Source organism: Quercus suber, unplaced genomic scaffold, assembly GCF_002906115.3.
Source record: "Quercus suber isolate HL8 unplaced genomic scaffold, Cork oak 2.0 scaffold_383, whole genome shotgun sequence".
Classification (NCBI taxonomy): domain Eukaryota; kingdom Viridiplantae; phylum Streptophyta; class Magnoliopsida; order Fagales; family Fagaceae; genus Quercus; species Quercus suber.
This window is the reverse complement of record NW_027069835.1, coordinates 162929-184211: the sequence shown is the minus strand read 5'-3', so window position 1 is coordinate 184211 and position 21283 is coordinate 162929. Positions and strand designations below refer to the sequence as shown.

The 21283-nt window shown below is 38.8% G+C and overlaps 1 protein-coding gene across 1 annotated transcript; it reads right to left on the bottom strand.

Annotated features, from left to right (window-relative positions):
- Positions 1-8816: 8816 nt before the first annotated feature.
- On the bottom strand, positions 8817-9755 carry LOC112018341 (uncharacterized). Its single transcript, XM_024050865.2, has one exon. It carries the CDS (start codon positions 9532-9534, stop codon positions 8893-8895), a length of 642 nt encoding a protein of 213 aa, XP_023906633.1. The 5' UTR covers positions 9535-9755; the 3' UTR covers positions 8817-8892.
- Between the last annotated feature and the right edge of the window lie 11528 nt (positions 9756-21283).

Here is a 21283-nt window from a genome sequence, read left to right as displayed (position 1 = left end):
TTTCCTGGAAGGAACACTTTTCTCATTTGCATTGAATGCCCTGCATCAACCTTATTAGTTGCATTAATGAGGAAATGACCCATGAACAATAATTTCATAGCTAGCAGCCCTTTCCACCACCTTCAGCAGAGTTTTGATGGAACAAGTATCCTTAGGAATGCTTGGAGGCATATAAGTGGAGGGCTAGGATGCAAAGAAGGGTAATATAAAAGGAAGGGAGTCTCCCAGAAATTAAGGATGGACATTTTCTCTAAGAAATAGAAAACGAGAAAGTGAACAATGTATTATCTAGTGTAGAACTTAAACAGAATATATGTATAAGAAACTAATCCTCGGACTTGCTCGAGGAGAGTTTTTTTTTTTTTTTTCATTCTCTACTTGTGTTGTACCTCTCGGCCATTCTAGGCTCTTCGGTCTTAGAGTTGGATTTTGCTTAGAATTGCACTTGAAGTATTTCCCACTCTCTAAAGAAATTCTATTGTTTGGGTTTGGTTTGAAGAACAAGGTACTACTGTTCTTAGTGGGCTTTGGCTTTTATTTTTTGAATACTTACAAGTTGTAATATGCATATATTTAAAAGAAAAATACACTCGTCAATAATTCATTATTAATTTTTTTTTAAAATAAAAAGATAGGAGTTAGTATTTCATTGGTTTGCACTTTGCACCCAAAATTAAATTTGTTATATGTTGTTTTCTTGACACGTGTACAATTCACTTTTATTTTTGGGAAGTGTATAAAAATATTATTCAATAGAACCATTTAAAAATTGATGCGATATTTATTGTTAGCATGCTCTTATTGAACCATATTAACGTAGCATTTTGGTTTATTTGGTTTGTTGGGTCTTAGTTTAGTCTATTAGATTAGTTCAGTCCATTTTGGTCTAATCAATTCACTTACGTCCATTTGGTCCACATCGGCGATACTTTGGGTGGAGAGGTTTGTGTAGAAACACAAACTATTTCATTGAGTCATGTTTGTAGATTCTTAATAACATTACATATTTTTTATATTGTTAATTTTTTTTTTTTTTTTAAATACAAGTGATGGATTAGTATGTTGCCTTATCAAAAATTTCTTGAATACTAATAACAAAAGAGATTAATTAGAATGACTAATTAATAATTAGCTAAAAATTTACAAGTTCTAAAAACATAGTCAAGAAATTTACAAGGAATAATCTGACAAGGTAGGGATTTTCCAGCAGCGGAATGGCATGCTGAGAAAGAGAGTGTTAGAGAGAGAGAATTTAGGTTAAGAATAAGATTGGTAGAGCAAGCAATAATTAGTAGGAACACAATGTAACCAACGCACTCTGAGTGCTCATCATCATATGATCCTAGCGCCGAACTGCTTTGCGAGCCTCCTTGTTTCAATTCCGATTCTGATTTTATACCCAAAAAAAAAAAAATGTTTAGTGAAATAAAGAAGAAGAAGGAAACAAACGGATCAAAACAGAGAAGAAAAACGTATCAGACCGCCGCTTGAAAAATTCATTTGCAAAGGGAGAGAGGAGAGAATATTTTGAAATTTCTTAGTGTGGAGAGATTTTGAAATTTCTTTGGCGGTAAGGCTGGTGATATATATATTTGCTTTTTTTGGACATTGCAGTTGAGGATGTTAGAAAAAATTGAGGATGTTAAAATATCTACATCTCATGGTTTTTTTTTTTTTTTTGAAAATGCATTATTTCTCATGTTTAATTTTAAAAAAAAAGTAATAGTATAATTTTTTTTTTAATAGTTTATATAATTTAAAAAAAAATAATAATAGTATATAAAATTATTTCATATAAAAAAAATTATAAAAATAGGAAAAAGAAAGAAGAGAAAGTTTAACGAGAATCAGTCAGTTTAACCATGAAAACTGAAAATCAGGCTAGTTTAACCGGTTATGAGCAGATTATGTTGAAATTCAAAACTACGCCATTTTGGGTTTTTTGTAATAGTTTGTCAAATATAATTCTGCAAATTCCGCAAGTGCTTTCAATTGCTAATAGCTAGTCTTGGTATCTAATTGAACTCTCTATGCATGAGTCATGTAGGGGACGGAATTGGATGATTGAAGGCACTCAAAGAACTCGAATGTTGAGTGTTGAGGGGAAAATTGATGCTTTGAAATAAAATATGGAGGAGCCAAGCCAAAACTCAATGATGGGCTCTTGTGATGATGTCCAAAGGCTTTTGGTGTCGTGATAAGCCTATCCAAGCAAGAAATAAAGACTGCACTTTGACAAAACAGCAACAAAAGCCCAATAAAGCCGCTGCCTAAGTTGAACCTGCTACTAGTTCAACTAATGCTGAAGCACTTCCACCTAAACCTAATGATAAAGCCAAGGTGAGTGAGATAATTGTTGGTTGTGGTAATAATAGGAAAAAGTCTACTGCTTGGGATCATTTTGAAAAAATACAAATTAGTGAGGGACATTTTAAGGTTGTTTGCAATTATTACCAAAAAACTTATCATGCTAATAGTAAGGGGCATGGTACTACTAATTTATTGAATCATGTGCCAAATTGTGTTAAGAATCCTAATAAAAATGCATTTAAAGGGCAACAAACCTTAGCGTTTGAACCCAAAATGGATGGGGAGGAAGGGTTTTAACTTGTACCAACAACCTTTATTGTCTAGGCTTCTAGAAAGGCACTTGCTGAAATAATTATAATAGATGAGTTGCCTTTTAGGTTTGTTGAAGGGTATGGGTTTCAAAAATATTCAACAACTTTACAACCTAAGTTGCGAATTAGGGATATCCCATCTCATCAAACTGTGGCTAGGGATGTGATTGGCATTTATGGTGTTGGGAGAGAGAAACTAAGGGAAAACTTGAAAGGTTGTAGGGTGTGCCTTGCTACAGACACATGGACTAGTATTCAAAATTTGAATTATATGTCCCTCACATGTTATTTTATTGATGATGATTGGAACTTGTATAAAAGAATTCTAAATTTTTGTCAAGTTGAAGACCATAGGGGGGAGACTATAGGTAGAAAGATTGAGATGTGTTTGCGTGAGTGGGGTGTTGATGGCATATTCACCTTGACAGTGGATAATGCTTCCTCTAATTGTGCTACCATTAGAATTTTACAAATAGTAACTAAAGATTGGAAAGGGATTGTTTTAGAACATGATTTCTTGCACACGAGGTGTTGTGCACATATCCTAAATCTGATTGTGGGGGATGGTTTGAAAGAAATTGTTGAGTCCATTGCTAGGGTGTGTAAAGCGGTGAGGTGTGTGAAGTCTTCACCAAATAGAAATCAAACTTTTAGGAGTTTTATGGAGAGATTAGGTATTGAATCCAAGTGTTTACCATGTCTAGATGTACCTACTAGGTGGAACTCTACCTACCTCATGGTAGATACTACTGAAAATGTTGAAAAAGTGTTCCTAAGAATGGACTTTTGAGGATGATAGTTATTCTTCATACTTTATGAACAAGGAAAATTGTGGTGGTTTGGGATCTCCTAGTGGGTTTGATTTTCAAAATTGTAGGACATTTGTGGGTTTCTTGAAACTTTTTTACAATGCAACAAAGAAGTTCTCCAGACTTTGTATGTTACTTCAAATACCTTCTTTGATGAGATATTTGTGATTCAAGAGAATATTGCTCATTTAATTAAATCTCAAAATCATCTCTTGAAAAACATGGCAACTAAAATGGAAGCTAAATTTGAAAAGTATTGGGGGAAAGGGGATAAAATTAATCATCTTTTGTATGTGGCTGTGGTTCTTGATCCAAGAAAGAAAATGAGGTTTTTGAAGTTTTCTTTTTCTGAAATTTATGGGGATGAAGTGGCTGATGAGATGGTTGATTTAGTGAGGAAGACCATGGATAGGTTGTATGATTATTAATCTTGTGTTGATTCACCAAATGTGGTAGCACCAAGTGGGAGTGAGAGGATACACATAGAAGGTGATACAATTGGTTGTACCGATCCATATGCGATGGTTAATTCTCGACATGAGCGTTTCTTAGAGGCTGAGAAGTCTATAGGGTGTAGCAATGAGTTTGAAAAATATTTGGCTGAAAATTGTGAGAGTAAAAGGGATTTAAAATTTGAGATTTTAGGGTGGTGGAAAGCCAATTTAGACAGGTACCAAGTGCTGTCCAAAGTGGCCAAAGATGTGCTGGCTATACCTGTTTCTACGGTTGCTTTTGAATCAGTATTTAGTACCGTAGAGCGCATACTTGATCCATTTCGAAGTTCACTCTCCCCTCATGGTTCAAAATCTTATGTGTGCTCAAAATTGGTTGAAGGCCTATGTCCCAGTTTCTTTTCGCAAATCAAAGGACAAGATGGAGGCCTTGGAGGATGAATTTCATGACTTAGGTAATACGTTTAACTTCCAAACTTTTTGTCTATTAAGTGTTATTAAATGTGTCATATACTTGAGCAAAATTTAATCTATTGCCTTAATTTTTTCTTTTCTAGTTTTGAATCAGACAACAACAACAGCAAGTTTTAGTTCTTGCTCAAGCAAAGGTGGTACTTGTACCACAATTAGTATTGATGAATGATCACTGACTGGGTATGTTTCTGCCCTTGTAATTTTTGTTGATATTGGTTACTTCCCTTTCGGTCATTTTGTAGCTTTTGTTCTTTGTCTTTATGTATTATTGATAAATATTTTTTCCCCTTGTATTGTAGGAGGAAGGAAGGTCGCATTTTGTATAGGAGGCAGTTTTTTGGATATATTTTGGAAACTTTTTTGGATTGATGTATAGCTTTTCTAACTATACATGAACTCTTGCTTTTAGGAAGGAAAATTTAGCATCTATTTAGGCTTTCCTTTCTATAAGTTATGGACTTGTTTACTATAGATAATAGAGTAGTTCTTCACTGCTTTAGGAAAGCTATTTTTTGGAAATACTTATAGTATTTCATAATTGTAACTAATTATATATACTGCTAGGAATATTACCTATTGCCTTGGTGGTTTACAACCTTACAGACTTGTGCGTAACTACCTTTTCTATTGCCTCTATGGCTTACTATATATATAGATATATAATTATGAAGATGTTCTAGTATTTGTAGCAATGCTTGCTATGTGGTTCTGAAAATTTACTTGATGCATGGAATGGTTGGCAGGTTTAATATGTGTTCAGATTGACTTTTATATGCTCGAGTTGCCTAAGCCTAGTGTCTAGGTCCATAGGCTTAGGCAATTTTGAAAATATTTGTTACTTGTATTGTGTGGATGATTAACAAGTGGTAAAAAAAAATGGTATTTTGTGTGTTTTTATTTGATTGATATTTGCTCAGGTTTTACATGCTATCGATGTTTAACAGATGGTAAAAAATGGTATTTTGTGTGTTTTTATTTATTTGCTATTGTGCCCAGGTTTTATTGTGTATTTTTTTGTTCCCGGATGTCAATACGTGGGTATTGGGAAGTATAAATTTGGACTGATATTACTTCAAGCAGATTTTGAAGGCCCAATTTAAAGGGTACTGGCCTACTAGGAAATATTAATTTGGATAGATATTGTTTCAAGCAGAGCTTGAAGGCCCATTTTAAAAGAAATGAAGTAAAAAAGAGGCCCAATTTGATATGAAAAGATTCAAAAACTTTTAAATCCTTATAATTTAGAAAGCCCAATAATTTTGGCCAAAAAGGCGGAAAAAAATTAAATCCATGAAAATCTACAAATTTGGCCTAATCTATGGTCCAAACCCGCCAAACTGTTGAATCCGACCCGCCCTAACTATGGCTGTCCATGGGTCGGGCCGGTCAACCCGACCTTATCGGGTGGGAAATATTTTGACCCGCAACTGACCCGAATAACATTTCTGATCAATCGGGTCGGGTTGTATTGATTTTTGTGTGAGAATCAATCGGTTTCGGGTTTTCCAATATCGTCGGATTTTGGCCGAAATTTGGCTGGATCTTGTTAGAGCTAGCCGAATCTAACAAGATTTGGCCAATAACTCGCTGGATCTATGGGAATATGGTTGAGGCTTGGCCGAGTTAGAGTTTGGCTTATTGGAGTTTGGTCGAGTTTGAGTAGATCTGGGCTAGCTTCGCTGGATTTAAGCACATCTGAGTGAGGATTTGAGTAGATCTGAGTAAAGGAAGGCCAAACGTGGCCGGATTGGAGCTGAGAAGTGCCATATCGTCGCTAGATTTCGGCTATCTTTGAGGTTTTGTCGGGCGGGTCGAGTAGCTTGGGTTTTTAAGCACAAAACCCGCCAGTCGACCAGTCAGAGTCAAGTTCTGAAGGTTGGGAACCGTCAATGACTTGTCGGAGGTGTCAATCCCGTTGTGACGGGTCGGTTTCGGTCAAGTTGGTCGGTTTCGGCATTTTCGGTTTGCCTGGACAGCCCTAGCCCTAACTGATGACCCGAATCGACGGGTTCGACTCGTATGTTTGGTTGAGTGTGGGTCAATTTTCCAGTGACCTGACCCAATCGGGTGAAGTGCGGGTCAGGCTCGAACCCGGGCCGACTTGACCTGTGGACAGCCCTAATGAAAGGTTAGGATTTTAAGAATTTTATGTGGTAGAGTACTCTAAGAAATCTAAAAGATCTTGATCCACTGGGCATGACCCATGCATTTGAGCACACATGCAAATCCAGACGAAATAAGATTTCAGTAGTAAATTGTAATTTTTAGGCCTCAAAATTATTGTCCACATATAAACTTTGAAAATCAAAAAGGTTGAAAAAATTTAACTAACATTGCCCTTTTAAGTCTTAAAGGGATCCACAATGCTTCTTTTTTAAGAAGTGAATGAATAATGGTAAAGACTTTTTAACTTTAATATTCCAAGTTAGGTGGAATAAACCTGAGTTTGGCTGGATGAAGCTTAACACAAAGAGCTCTTCATTAGGCAATCCGAGAATGGCTAGTGGAGAGGGCTTAATTCGAGATCGTAGAGGGAGTTGGGTTAAGGGTTTCACCCGTTCCATAGGGGTGGTATCTCCTGTAGATGCCAAGGTTTGGGCTCTTAGAGATGGTTTAAGGCTTTGTATTAGTTTAAATCTCTTGGTTGTTGAAATAGAGCTTGATGCTAAAGTTGTGCTTGGTTGGATTACTAAAGAATTTAATAGCAATTTACATCATGTGTCTCTTATCTTAGATTGCAGGACTCTTATTATCCAAATTCTTCAAGTGAGGATGAGGCATTGTTAGAGCATCAGCATCTGGAATTGCAAATGCCATATCTAAACTTAATTTAGCATTTTTCCCTAAAAAACCTTCCACATCCGGAATTGTAAACACTAACTATTGCAAAAAAATTTGCAATAGTGCTACAGTGGAATTCTAAAGGTTGAATTGCACTGTAGCATAATTCTAAAAAAAAAAAAGCTAATATTTTATTCTTGCTTTTCTCTCTCATCACATAGTCTGCCATCTTTCTCTATCTTTCTGTCTCTCACTCACTTTCCTCTCTTTCTTCCTCCTCTCTACAATCAACGGAGCTCCACCGTGATGATCAACCTATAGGTAAGTGCCAACGAAGCTCCACGAATCATCCACCGTGATCATTCATGTGATCATCTTTTTTTCCTCTCTATCTTCCCTTTTATCAAGCCTCCATGGTGGAGATATGGCATGGGACTCATGGATTGGTGGCTGGGTTTCATCTTCCGTGGTGTGGGTTTCATTTTCGGTAGCTGGGTTTCATTTTTGATGGTATGGGTTTCATGGATCAATGGATGGGTTTCATTTTTGGTGGTGTGGGTGGCTGGGTTTCATCATTCCTTGGTTTGGTGGTTGTGGTTCTTGTGGGTTGGTGGCAGTTGCGGTGGATTGGCAATCGGCGATCAGCGTGGGTTTTGGCTGTGGGTTTGGCCGGTGCTAGAGGTTAAGGGAGAAAGAGAGGTTGGTGGCTCTCTCAGTGATGGGTTTTGGCTGTGGGTTTGGCCGTAGGTATGGGTATGGCGTTGGTGTTTTTTTTTTTATTTTTAATGTTTTTTTATGGTGGTGGTGGATTTGTGATTGATGTGGTGGTGGTGGTGGTGAGGGTTGCCATGGTGGTGGTGATTTTTGGTGGCTGTGGGTGATGTTCATGGGTGGATATATTATTTTATTGTGTAGAAATAAGAGAGAAAGAATAAATAATGTGTTGTATTGTAAATGATGGTAATTGAGGGATATATTATTTTATTGTGTAGAAATATTATTTGAATGAGTAGAATAAGAAAATAAAAGTTGGGATACTGGAGGTATCATAAAATAGTATGATATAATATAAAGTGACTTTTTAGAATGGTAAAATAAAATAAAATTGAAATTTTGAAATTTCGAAATGCTGATGCTCTTATGGTGAAGCAAATAAATGTATGAATACTTTGGCTAGAATGAGATCATCTTCAAGCCAAGATTTTATGCTTTTTTATAGTTTGCTTGTGCTTGTAGATTTATATAAGCTTTATTTTATGACGCTTTTGCTTTGTATTGTGAGAGGTACTATCGACCTTCTTACGCTGGCTTTGTTTAGCTTCTTTTAAAGCATTGCAGTTTTAGCAAAAACAAGAAAAGAAAAAGAGACTAACTTTAATACTAACAGGGAAAAATCTGAACATCTGAAAGATAAGATTGAACATCCGCTTGGCAAAAAAAATAGCCACGTAACTAAATAATTTGAGAAGAGAATTTTTGATAGTATTTTTAGGAAAAACTAAATATTTGGCCAAAAAAAAAAAAGCCAGTATTTCTATTTCACTCATCAAATTCAAATACACAGTTTCTACTTTCTATACAAAAATTAGGGAAAAAAAAAGTAGTGTTATAGTTCGCAAATTACAAAAGGCGAAAGTTTATCCCAAAAAAAAAAAAAAAAAAAAAAAAAAAGTCAAATTACAAAAGGCGAAAGTTTATCAAAAAAAAAAAAAAAAAACAAAAGGCGAAGGCAATTTGTGTTGTAGCAACCCAAGTTCATGGTCCCGAGCGACTGAACCCCTGACGAGCCGCGACGAACCCAGGCTCGACCCTCAAGGCCTCTTGGAAAGCCTCCCTAGCCTCTTCTCTCATTCCTTTCCGTTCGTAACACTCTCCCAACAAACAAAACGCCGTCGCTTTGTCACTAATCCCACCCAGCCTCACCGCCTCGACCAAATCGTCCACGGCCGAGTCAACTCGCCGCTTCCGGTTCATGGCCAGCTTCAACTCGGCCCTCGTCACGAGGGCGTCCCCACGCGCGCTCTCGTAGAGCGACTTCACGCGCGGCGGCGACAGGGCTAGGTCTAGGGATCGAATCGCGGAGGCCGTGTGGCCCATGAGGTGCAGAGCGTGAGCTTTGAGGAGGTGAAGGGTTGGGTCCTTTGGAGAGAGAGAGAGGGCTTTCTCGGCTTCGATGAGAGCGGACTTGGCGTGGGCCTGGGATTGGGCCCGGTGGTGCGTGGATCGGGCCCGAGCGAGGAGGTGGGACCCTTGGACGAAGTGGCGGTTGGTGTGGAGAGCGGCTCGGTTCTTTGTTCGGAGCTTGTTTAGAGCTTGTCTTGGGAGTTTGTGAACTGCGATGAACATTGCTAGGGTTAGGAGTAGCAAAGCCAATTGGATCACAGTCTCAGTCGCCATTACCGTGTCCGTTTTCTCTCTTCTCGAAGTTGACTTAAATTGCGATCATCTGGATTGTTCGTATCGATTCGAGGGGGACAACAATGGTATATCCTGAAATTTGGGCCAAGGCTCTAACTGGGATCGGTAAAGCTAATTTTGCAAACACAGTTCCGTCCAAAAAATCATGAGATGATATTAGAAGCTTTACTTCCAAAAGTGAAATGTTCCCTTGATCATTTTCACAATATTATTAAAACAAATTATAAGTGGTAAGTTATTATTAGTTTTAATTTAAATTTTAAATTTATAATTAAAGTGACTTTTTTTGTCTACTAATAACAACTTGTTATTTATAATTTGTTATAAAAATATTATGAACATAACATTTCTTATTAATTAATAAATATTGTAAATTGTAAATTACACCCCTAAATTTTGGGTGTTTGAATTTTACACAGTGAAATTTCAGAATTTATAATTTACCTCATGAAATTTGAGATTATTTGGATTTTATATCATTACATTTAAGAATTTGAATTTTATTATCTGAAGTTTGGGGTGTTGGGATTTTACAGCCTCAAATACTAAAATTTTAGAGAGTAAAATCCAAACACCCTAAAATTTAGAGGTTAAAATTTAAATTCTGAAATATTAAGGTGTAAAATCCAAACATTTCCAAACTTGAGGGTAAAATTCAAATTCTAAAATTTTAAGGTGTAAAATCTAAACACTTTCAAATTTTAGAATGTAAAATTCAAATTCTGAAATTACAGGATATAAAATCTAAATACCTCCAAACTCAAAGGGTGTAATTTGTAATTTACCCTAATTAATATGTTTTAGTCACATAACTAATATATGTGTAAATGCATTTTTAGTCGCTACATTTTGACCTTATTTCTATTTTGGTCCCTACATTTTGTTTTTACTACTTTTAGTCCCTAAACCAATTAACATCTGACATTTAGGTCTTTTCCGTCACCCACCTAACGGCAAAAGCTGATGTGGCTGATTGTAGAATAATATATATATATATAAACCATATCAGAAAAAATAAATAAAAATTGTAAGGTCAAGATTTATGGCCCAAGCCCAAAAGATGTGGGATGTGAGCCTAACGAGCCCAGTACAATGAATTTGTAGAGAGTGAGTGAAAAAGTTAGGCTATTTGTGAATTAAACAACGGTTAATAAAGATTTAAAATATAAATAAACACAAAAACACACTTGAAACTTGATTAAATTGGTGTCCAAATAGATAAATTATTGTTCTTGAAAGCTAATACAATCCTTAGAATTACAGTAAATCTTTCTCTCCCTTTTATTTCTCTTTTCTCTGATCCCTCTCCTATGGGGGATCTTTTACATTATATAGTTTCCTTTCAAACTATTTTGATCGTACACTTGTTAATCATTTAAGCCTTCAATCGAATATATGTCCCATCAGATGTCTTCTTTAGCTCTCTGTGAACGGTGGTGGTTGAGATTGTACTGTTCAGAGGTTTTCTCCACATAAATGCGGCCAGAAAAGTTGCTGCAGTGCATTTAATGTGGTGGTAGCAGCTTTTCCTTTAGATATTTTCCAATAATTGACCCCTCTTCAGACGTACTCACATCCTCAAATGGGCTCAAGGCCCAATATACGAACTTGGGCTTTTATCCCCCACAATAGCCCCTCAAAATTTTATTTTTTCCCTCGCATCCGAGGAGAAAAAATGGGATTTTGATTTGCCACAGAAATAAGGGCTAGAAATGTAAAAATACCTGAGTTTACAAGTGTGGGATCATAGATTTAGACGCTTCATCATTGCTATTGACGTTTCGAAATTCGCGAAGCGTCATTAATTACTCCAAGCGACGCTATGTCTTTGGCATCCAATGGTGAATCCTTGATCCAACGAACGACATTTTTCTTCAGGGTTTGGGCGGGATAACTCCCACTCATTTTTTGGTCCATGTATAAAGCCTTAAAGGAGATCATTTTTTCTTTACTTCACAATTTCTCTAACTCTCCAACAAACTCAAGCATTTAAACTCACAAAGATTTTCAAATCATCAGTCTTATTTCGTTAAAAATCCTTGAGAATCCTTCTGAGGATTTCAAGGATCACTTTCTAACCCAGTCTGTGTAAGTTCCAATTTCTTTGAACCCTTCTTTCTCTCCTCGGCCAGCTTCCTCGGCCTTCAAATTCTCATTTCCCAGTTGTTGTTCTTAGTGTTTCCCTTTTTTTGCTTATTCGAAATGGATAGATTTAAGTATTTAGTGGATAGTCCTGCCTTGATAGAGATATTTAAAGAAACGTATCACATACCACAAGACGTAAACCTGCGGTATTGTCCCTCGGAAGGACTAGCAATTGATCGAAGGGTGGGAGAACTCATAATTCCTATTATAGCTTTCATAGAAGGGGGAATGATTCTCCCTATGGGTTCCATTACAAGAGATTACCTTCGTAATCATAGGATTTGTCTTGATTAGTGTGCACCTAACGTCTTTAGGATCCAAGGTGCATTTGATGCTTTGAATCAGCATTTAGGCTTAGGGCTCACCTGGCTTGACGTAGTCCATATGTATGAGTGTCATAGACAAAAGGGTGCGAGATTTTACCTTAAATCCCGATCCGACATCGTTAGGCTCATCTCCTTTCTTCCTAAGTCTAACAAGGGAATGAAAGACGACTATCTGTTTGTCTCAGGAGGATGGCATGATGGTCTTCATTGCCTAACCCAACCAGGAGAGCCAGGTGGGATATCTTAGACTTAGGTTCCCTTACAATAGATTTAGGGTCTTCATCATTAGCGTTGTTTTTCTTCTCTTTGTATTAGTGTTTTACCTTAAGTTTCTGATTATGCTTAGTTTTGTTGTGGTGTTAATAGATAAAAGACACATAGCTCCTCGGCTCAGCCTGACTAACGTTGCCGCGCTTAACTATCTACTAAGATCGGAGATTTTTGTAAGTGAAGACGGACAACTTCAGGCCGTCCATCTTATTCTGGATTTTAAGCCTCTCTCGGATGCGTTTCAAGTGGTCGGCAACGCTATAAGGCAGGGAGACTATCGGATAAACCAGATAGATGTATCTCAGCCTAATTTTTTAGCTTCGTTCGATCTTCCCCTCGTACCACATCTAGTCCCACAGGGTGTACCACTGTTCATCTCTCTAGTTCAACAGAGCCGTCGTAGCAGGGGAAAAAGTTGCTTCCTCGACCTCTTCACTAGAGGAACAGATTGACAAGTTCCGTTTTGAAGAAGAGGCATTTAGGGAGGTTCAGATAATTCCCTTCTCAGACATCGAGGAAGAGACTGATAGTCATTCCAACGTCTATGCCCCTATTTTAATAATTGCCCTTCCAGACGACTCTTCGAAAGAGGAAGAAGGAATGACTTTGAATACAGGGAGCAAAAGCCTAAGGGACCTCATGAAGGCAATGAACAAAGCACCTGAGCCCAAAGAAACCAATAAGTCCCAGCCCACTGTTAATCTTCCCCCACCCCCTCCTCAGCTTCCTGCTGACCTTGGCCTAAGGCCAATCCCTGAGCTGAAGAAGAAAAGGCCTAATGTAGCTCTTGAGGAAGGTGAGGTGGAACCCTAAAATGGAAATAAACAACAGAAAGTGGTCAAGGACCAACAGAACAAAAGGGCTTTGTCTGTTAAAAGTCGAGAGGACTCTCTTGCCGTTGATGTGCGCCGAGGACCGCGCATTTGGTCCCCTAAGTTGGAGTTGGATGGTGCCCTCCTCCCTTGGGACACCTCAGTTAGGAATTATCAAGGGGGCATGCAGGTCTTATTACTGAGGCCCTAGAACAACCCCTTCTCCTACCAAAGGATATGGATGCTTACAGGCGCTTTAGCTGGCACGAACTCTTCCTACCCCTGAAGAGGGACCTGGCCATGGTAAATGATTTGATCTGCTTCTCTAAGTAAGCCATTGGTCATTTTTATTTATCCCTTTCCTTTGTTTTATATTAACTTTTTCCATTTTGTTACGTAGATTACCCAACAAGTTTATGTGGCCGAAGAATGGAATAAAGACGCCTGCAATGAAGCCAAGGCGGAGGCCTATTCTCGATCCGAGATTGAGAAATATTTGGGTACTTTTAAGGAAGATTACGCTAAGCTATCCAAGCAGCTAAAAGAGGCGATAAGGGCTAGGGACAATCTTGATGTAGGCCTCAAGAATGCTGAAAAACAGGCCGAAGATCAATGCCAGCAGTTGCACATGACTAAAATTAATCTGGAGACAGAGAGGCAAATGGTGAAGGATCTTTGAGCCGAGCTTCAGAAGGCTAGGGAAGTTGCCCAATTGGCCAAGGAGGCGGCCGAGACTGAGAAGCAAGCAGCATATAAGCTTGGGGTAGAGGAGACTCAGGCCATACTCATAGAGGAGCTCTCTGCAGTATGTAGGGACTACTGTGACATATCTTGGGATAAAGCCCTTGATGCTGTTGGGGTCCCTGCAGATTCTGACTTGAGGCGACCTGGGAGTGTCTACTACGACCCTAAAATTTGGGAACTCCCAGGTCTTGATCCCTCTCATTCCAAACAACTTCTAGAGGCATCGAACAGCCCTTGGTCGGCCAAGTCCTTCCTGCCCTCCTTGAAGCTCCTAAGGAGTCTAATCAAGCTGATGGTCAAGGCAAGAAAGCTGAGGATCTTCAAGACAAGGGTAAGGGCCTGGGTAAGAAGAAAACTCCTTCTGAACCTAAGGACCAAGTCCCAGATGTTGCTGCCACCCAGTCCAGCTAGACTATAGACCCCTTAGTCTCCAAGACGAAGGTTTAGATATTAGGACCTTAATTGTTTTTTATTTTTTTATTTTTTTTTATTGTTGTTGTTTTGGTGTTGTAAGGAACTGAAAGATACTATCTTTTTGATCAATGAAAGCGTTCTTCTTTTACTTTCTACATTTTCATTGCACACCTTATAAAGTTCATTGTTATTGCAAATAATGTTGATCTGTAACTACTTTAATCTGAGCAGGCTCAACAACAATATCTTGCTAATGATGCAGATAGCTTAGTTAAATACTGGTAAAAATTGGATCATATAAGAATTGTTAATGATCTTAGTAAGCAATGAAAGGTATAAAGGTTTCATATATTCTCTAATACCTAATTAAATTATTAAAGACTTTACCTGAATTGAGTTATGTACAACACTTACAAAGGACACCATTGAGCGTTAATTTTAAACCAAGTATATGATCCGAGAGGTCTAACATAAGTTAGGGTCCGCTTAAATGCTTGTAAAAGTTGTATTGGATTGTTAACTAGCTCATGTCATTTGGTCCAAGGATTTCAAGTGTGATTGAGTAAGTTTAAAAACTTACAAGAACTGTAATGGAGTGTTAACTAACCCATATCATCTGGTCCGAGGATTTCAGGCATGATTGGATTTAAGTTTAAACATTTAAAAGAATTGTATTGAAGTGTTAACTAACCCATATCATCTGGCTCGAGGACTTCAGGCATTATTGGATTTAAGTTTAAACACTTATAAGAATTGTAATGAAGTGTTAACTAACCCATATCATTTGGTCTGAGGACTTAAAGCATGATTGGATTTAAGTTTAAACACTTATAAGAATTGTAATGAAGTGTTAACTAATCCATATCATCTGGTCTGAGAACTTCAGGCATGATTGGATTTAAATTTAAACATTTATAAGAACTGTGATAGAGTGTTAATTAACCCATATCATCTGGTCTTAGGACTTCAGACATGATTGAATTTAAATTTAAACACTTATAAGAATTGTAATGGAGTGTTAATTAACCCATATCATCTAGTCTGAGGACTTCAGGCATGATTGGATTTAAGTTTAAACACAGATAAGAATTGTAATGGAGTGTTAATTAACCCATATCATCTTGTCCAAGGACTTCAGGCATGATTGGATTTAAATTTAAACACTTATAAGCATTGTAATGACAGGAAATACAAAACCTTTATGTAATAGATGAACATATTGATCAGGGAAAAAACTCATTTAATAATAATGTCTTTTGAGGTTGTTTACATTCCATGGACGTGATATCACATTACCATTTAAGTCTTATAAAAAATACGCCCTAATGCCAACCCCTAATGTAATATGGTATGACCCTTCCCAATTGAGTCCTAATTTTCCACAAGCTGGGTTCTTTGCAGTGCCCACAATTTTCCTTAACATGAGATTATCAGGTGTTAAAGGCCTTAGCTTTATGTTGGCGTCATAACCCTGTCTGAACTTTTGTTGGTAATATGCCAATTGGACCATTGCGTTTTCCCTCCTCTCTTCGATCAGATCCAAACTCTTTTCTAGTTGCTCATTATTGCTACTTGAACTGAATGAACTAGTTCTTAACGCTGGGAAACCAGTATCCAGTGGGATAACAGCTTCAGCCCTATAAGTTATTGAAAAGGGGGTCTCCCCAGTAGACTTACGAGGCGTAGTTCTATAAGTCAAGAGGACATGTGGCAGTTACTCCACCTATTTGCCCTTTACGCCATCTAGTCTTTTCTTTAGTCCATTTAGTATGACCTTGTTAACAGCTTCCGCTTGCCCATTCCCTTGGGGATAAGCAGGGGTAGAGTATCTGTTCGTGATTCCCAATTCGCAACAATAACTTCTAAACGCTTTGCTGTCAAACTGAAGGTCGTTGTTCAAGACGAGAGTATGAGGAATCCCAAACTGAGTGACAATATTTTTCCAGACAAATTTCTTTGTGTCCACGTCTCTGATATTAGCTAGGGGTTCAGTTTCAACCCATTTGGTAAAATAATTTGTGCTGACTAGAAGATACTTCTTGTTTCTTACTGCTTTAGCGAATGGACTCATGATATCTAAGCCCCATTGAGCGAATGGCCACGGGCTGGATAATGGATTAAGGATTCCACCCAGTTGGTGTATGTTCGGTGTAAACCATTGACACTGATCGCACCTTTTAACATATTCATGGGCCTCCTTCGACATGTTTGGCCACCAATAGCCTTGGGTAATGGCTCTATGTGCCAAGGATTTGCCTCTAGTATGACTTCCATTGATTCCTTCATGTAATTCCTTGAGGAGTGATTCAACTGTTTCAGGATGTATACTCAACAAAAATGGCCCTAAAAGGGAACGCTTGTATAATTTCTGGTTCTCGGATAGCCAGAATCTAGTAGCCGTCCTCCGAACTTTGTCAGCTTCTAACTTTTCTTCAGGCAAAGTATCCTCTTTCAAGAATTGAATTATTAGGTCCACCCAACTTGGCTCAGCTCTAATTTGATGGACTCGGATTGCCTCTCTTCTTATCTCTATGGGTTTGTGTAAGTCCTCAATGAGGATAACTCGAGGCAGATTCTGTGCTGAGGAGGTTGCAAGCGTGGCTAGAGAATCGGCATGTGCATTGCCATTTTTAGGGATGTGCAGCAAGTTAAAAGATTCGAATTCCGATTGCAAACATTTAACTTAGCTCAAGTACTCTTGCATTCTTTCATCTTTCGCCTCAAATTCCCCTTTTACTTGGTCGACAACTGGTCTTGAGTCCGAGAACACTTCCATTGACTTTCCTCCCATTCTTTGAACCATTGCCATTCCCATTAGTAGAGCTTCATTTTCAACCTCATTATTTGTGGCCGTGAAGATCAGTCTTAATGACTTTTCAATAACAATTTCCTTAGGGGATATTAGCACTAACCGCACTCCGGAACCTTTTTGAATTGCTGCACCGTTAACATACACCTCCTAGAATGAGGGGCCTTGTTGAGAGATCATGCCAACTGATTTTTCATCGATGTTCTGTGTTGGTTTCAATTCTTCTAACGAAGGCTCAGTGAACTCGACCACCAGATCCGTGAGGACTTATCCCTTTGTAGAGGTATGGGGCATATACTCGATGTCAAAAGCCTCTAGAACTGTACCCCATTTAGCTATCCTCCCTGTGTAGTTAGCACTTCGGAGTATGATTTTAAGCAGAAGTTGGGTAAGAACAACAACCGTATGTGCTTGAAAATAATGAGGCAGCTTCTGTGTACTAAGCACTATTGCCGGGATGGCTTTCTCTAGTGGCGGATAACGAATCTTGGCCTCATGTATTGACTTACTCACATAATAAACTGGCCTTTGTACACCACGATCCACTCGTACCAACACCAAACTTACCACATAAGGGGCTACAGCAATGTAAGCAAACATGACTTCATCTAACTCAGGACTGGACATGATTGGTGGCCGAGCTAGATAGTCTTTAAGTTGTTGGAAAGCTAAAGCACATTCTTCAGTCCACTCAAATCCTTTCCACTTATTGATCAGTAAGAAGAAAGGCCTACACCTATTCGTTGATCGAGAGATAAATTAGTTCAAAGCGGTAGCCATTCCAGTTAATTTCTGGACTTTGGGATTCTGAGGTGGTTGTAAATTGTTGATGGCCTTTATCTGGTCGGGTTGACCTCAATTCCCCTGTGAGTTACCATATAGCCCAAGAATTTGCCTGACCCCATGCCAAACGAGCATTTGGAAGCGTTTAGACGCAACTTGTACCTTCTAAAAACACCAAAAATGTTTCCAAGATCCTTCACACGCTTAGAAACAACCTTACTTTTCACCACCATGTCATCTATGTAAATCTCAATACTCTTACCCAAATGTGGCTTAAACATTCTCGTCCTCATTCTTTGGTAGATGGATCCCACGTTTTTCAAGCCAAATGACATCACTTTGTACTGGTAGTTCCTAATAGGGGTGACAAAAGCAGTGTTCTCCTGATCATCCGGGGTTAAAGGTATTTGGTGATAACTTTGAAACACATCCAGGAAACTCATCCGAGGATGGCTAATAGTGGCATCCACTAGCTGGTCTATTTTGGGCATAGGGAATGGATCCTGAAGGCAAGCCTTATTTAAGTCCGTGAAATCTACGCACACTCGCCATTTCCTATTCTTCTTTTTCACCACCGCAGTATTCGCTAGCCACTCGGGATAAAACACTTCTTTAATAGCTCAGCTTGTTTGAGTTTCGTTACTTCCTCTCGTACTACATCAGCGTGCTCCTTGAATGGGCGCCGAGGCGGCTGTTTCCTAAGGGTGATCAATGGGTTGACCTTTAGGTGGTGACATATGAATTCTGGATCCACCCCCGGGGCTTCATAAGCATTTCGGCAAATACATCAATGTTTCTTCTAAGGAATTCTATTAGCTCTTCCTTCTCTAGAAGATGTAACAAAGATTTAACTTGGAAGAAGTTCTCCGGATCGTCTCCGATAGCAACTTTTACCAAATCTTCACACCTAGCCTCCTCGGCTGAATCATCGATGGGCAATTTCAGAGGTTTTAACTGCTATAAATCCCTTCCAGCATGGGCCAAGGACTCAGCCTCAGGCTTATGTTGAATGACAGCCACTAAGCATTGCCTGGCCATAGATTGATCTCTCAAAATTTCATTAATCTGGCCTTCAGATGGATACTTGACCTTCTGATGCAGAGTAGAGGAAACAGCCCCTAGCATATGCAGCTAGGGTCTGGCCACGATTGCAGTATAGGGTGAATACGCGTCTACGACAACGAAATCTACCTCTACTACTTCTAGACCAGTCTGCATAGGAAGTTGTATTTGGTCTTTCGGGACAACAACTTTTCCGTCGAAACTCACCAGGGCGAAACTATAGGGCGTTTAAGTCTTCAGGTTTCAAGTTTGATTCCCTATAGAGATCAGGGTACATTATCTAACCTCCACTGCCTTGGTCTACCATTACCCTCTTCACATCATACCCTTCAATTCTGAGGGTGATTACCAAAGCGTCGTCATGGGGTTGTATGGTTCCAATATTTTCCTCATCCGAGAAGCCTAGGATTGGTGGAATATCCATTTTAGCCCTCTTCGAATCTTGATTAATATCTCCTGTGGATAGATGGGCTACGGACATTACCCTGGACGGGCTGGATCTTGTTCTCCCTGGTGCAGCGAAGTTGACATTGATATTTTCCAAGGAGGTCTTGAAGAAACATCTCTTTGAGATTCTAAGCTTGCCTGGCTCCTCTGGCCACTGGAATAATGGAGGAGTTGTTTTAACTTGCCCTCGTGGACAAGCTGGTCCAAGTGATCCCAAAGACTTCTATAATTTTCTGTGATATGCCCATGATCCTGATGGTATTGGCAATAGAGGTTATGATTACGTCTTTCAGGATTTCCCATCATCTTATTCGGTCGTTTGAAGAACGGTTCATTCTTAATCTTTTCTAAAACTTGATACACTGGTTCTTGGAACACGGCGTTGATTGCTTGAAGATTCGCCAACCTTGATTGTCCCACAAAATCGCTCTGTGGTCTATTGTTACTGTAAAGATCTGACCTGAAATCCCTCCTCTCCTGAGGGATAACTTTATCCTTCCTTTTCCCCTGCTGTTGATCCTCTTCAACCTTTTTATACTTATCAATCCTGTCCATCAGTTGACGTACACTGGTGACAGGTTTTTCAGTCAGAGATTTTCACAAACCATGGTTAGTGGGGAGGCCGAGCTTAAATGTACTGAGGGCCACTTCATCAAAAATGTCATCCATCTCATTAAACATCTCCAGTACCTATTTGAATACGTTTTCAGAATCTCACCCTCTTGCATGTTCAAGGATAACAGGGAAGCCAAGGGCCGAGCGACTCTACGACATGTGACAAAACAGAAACCAAATGCTTGAGTGAGCTCTTTGAAGGAGCTTATAGAATCTGCTCTCAAGCTGTCAAACCACCTTATTGCAACTGGTCCCAGACTGGAGGGAAAAACCTTACACATCAAAATTTCATCCTTGGAATGGATAGCCATCATTTGGTTGAAATGGCTCACATGTTCCACAGGGTCTGTTCGACCATTATAGATAGTGAATGTTGGTTGATGAAAATGACGTGGAAGTCTTGCCTCTTCAATCTTACGCGTGAAAGGCGATCTAGAGATTTGGTTCAGGGCCTTGCTCATAATGTCATTCTCTACACTTCCACGTGATGGGCTTCGAGGCTGCCGTTTACGATAATGTTCATCTTCATAGGAAAAAGATTCATTAGGTGGGGTTCGAGACCTTCGCCTATAATTAACATCTTGTTCGTCATCAAAATTGTCATCAGAGTTTGAAGAAGTTCGCCTCTTTGAGTGGCGTAACTCCCTTTTTAACTGATCAATCTCTAGTTGCATGTTCTTATTATTCTCTGCATGAGACATATGACTTCCACCTTGAGGTTGGTTTCTGTCAGTATGTGTGGTATGCACACTACTTTCACGATCATCTATCTGCTCTAAATTGAGAAAATGATCAACGTGTTGGGATGTCCTGGATTCTGCTGGTTGTGGTACTGGTTCTGCCATTGTTTGATCTCACTCTTGCTCAAGCTCTTCCCACAGATGTGGGATGTGAGTCCAACGAGCCCAATATAATGAATTTGTAGAGAGCGGGTGAAGGAGCTGAGCTATTTGTGAATTAAAAAATGGTTAATTAAGATTTAAAAGATGAATAAGCGCAAAAACACACTTGAAACTTGATTAAATTGGTTTCTAAGGAAATAAATTATTGTTCTTGAAAGCTAATACAATCCTTAGAGCTACAGTAAATCTTTCTCTCCCTTCTATTTCTCTTTTCTCTGATCCCTCTCTTATGAGGGATTTTTTACATTATATAGTTTCCTTTCAAACCATCTTGATCGTACACTTGTTAATCATCTAAGCCTTTAATCGAGTATATGTCCCATCAGACATCTTCTTTGGCTCTTTGTGAATGGTGGTAGTTGAGATTGCACTGTTCAGGGATCTTCTCAACATAAATGC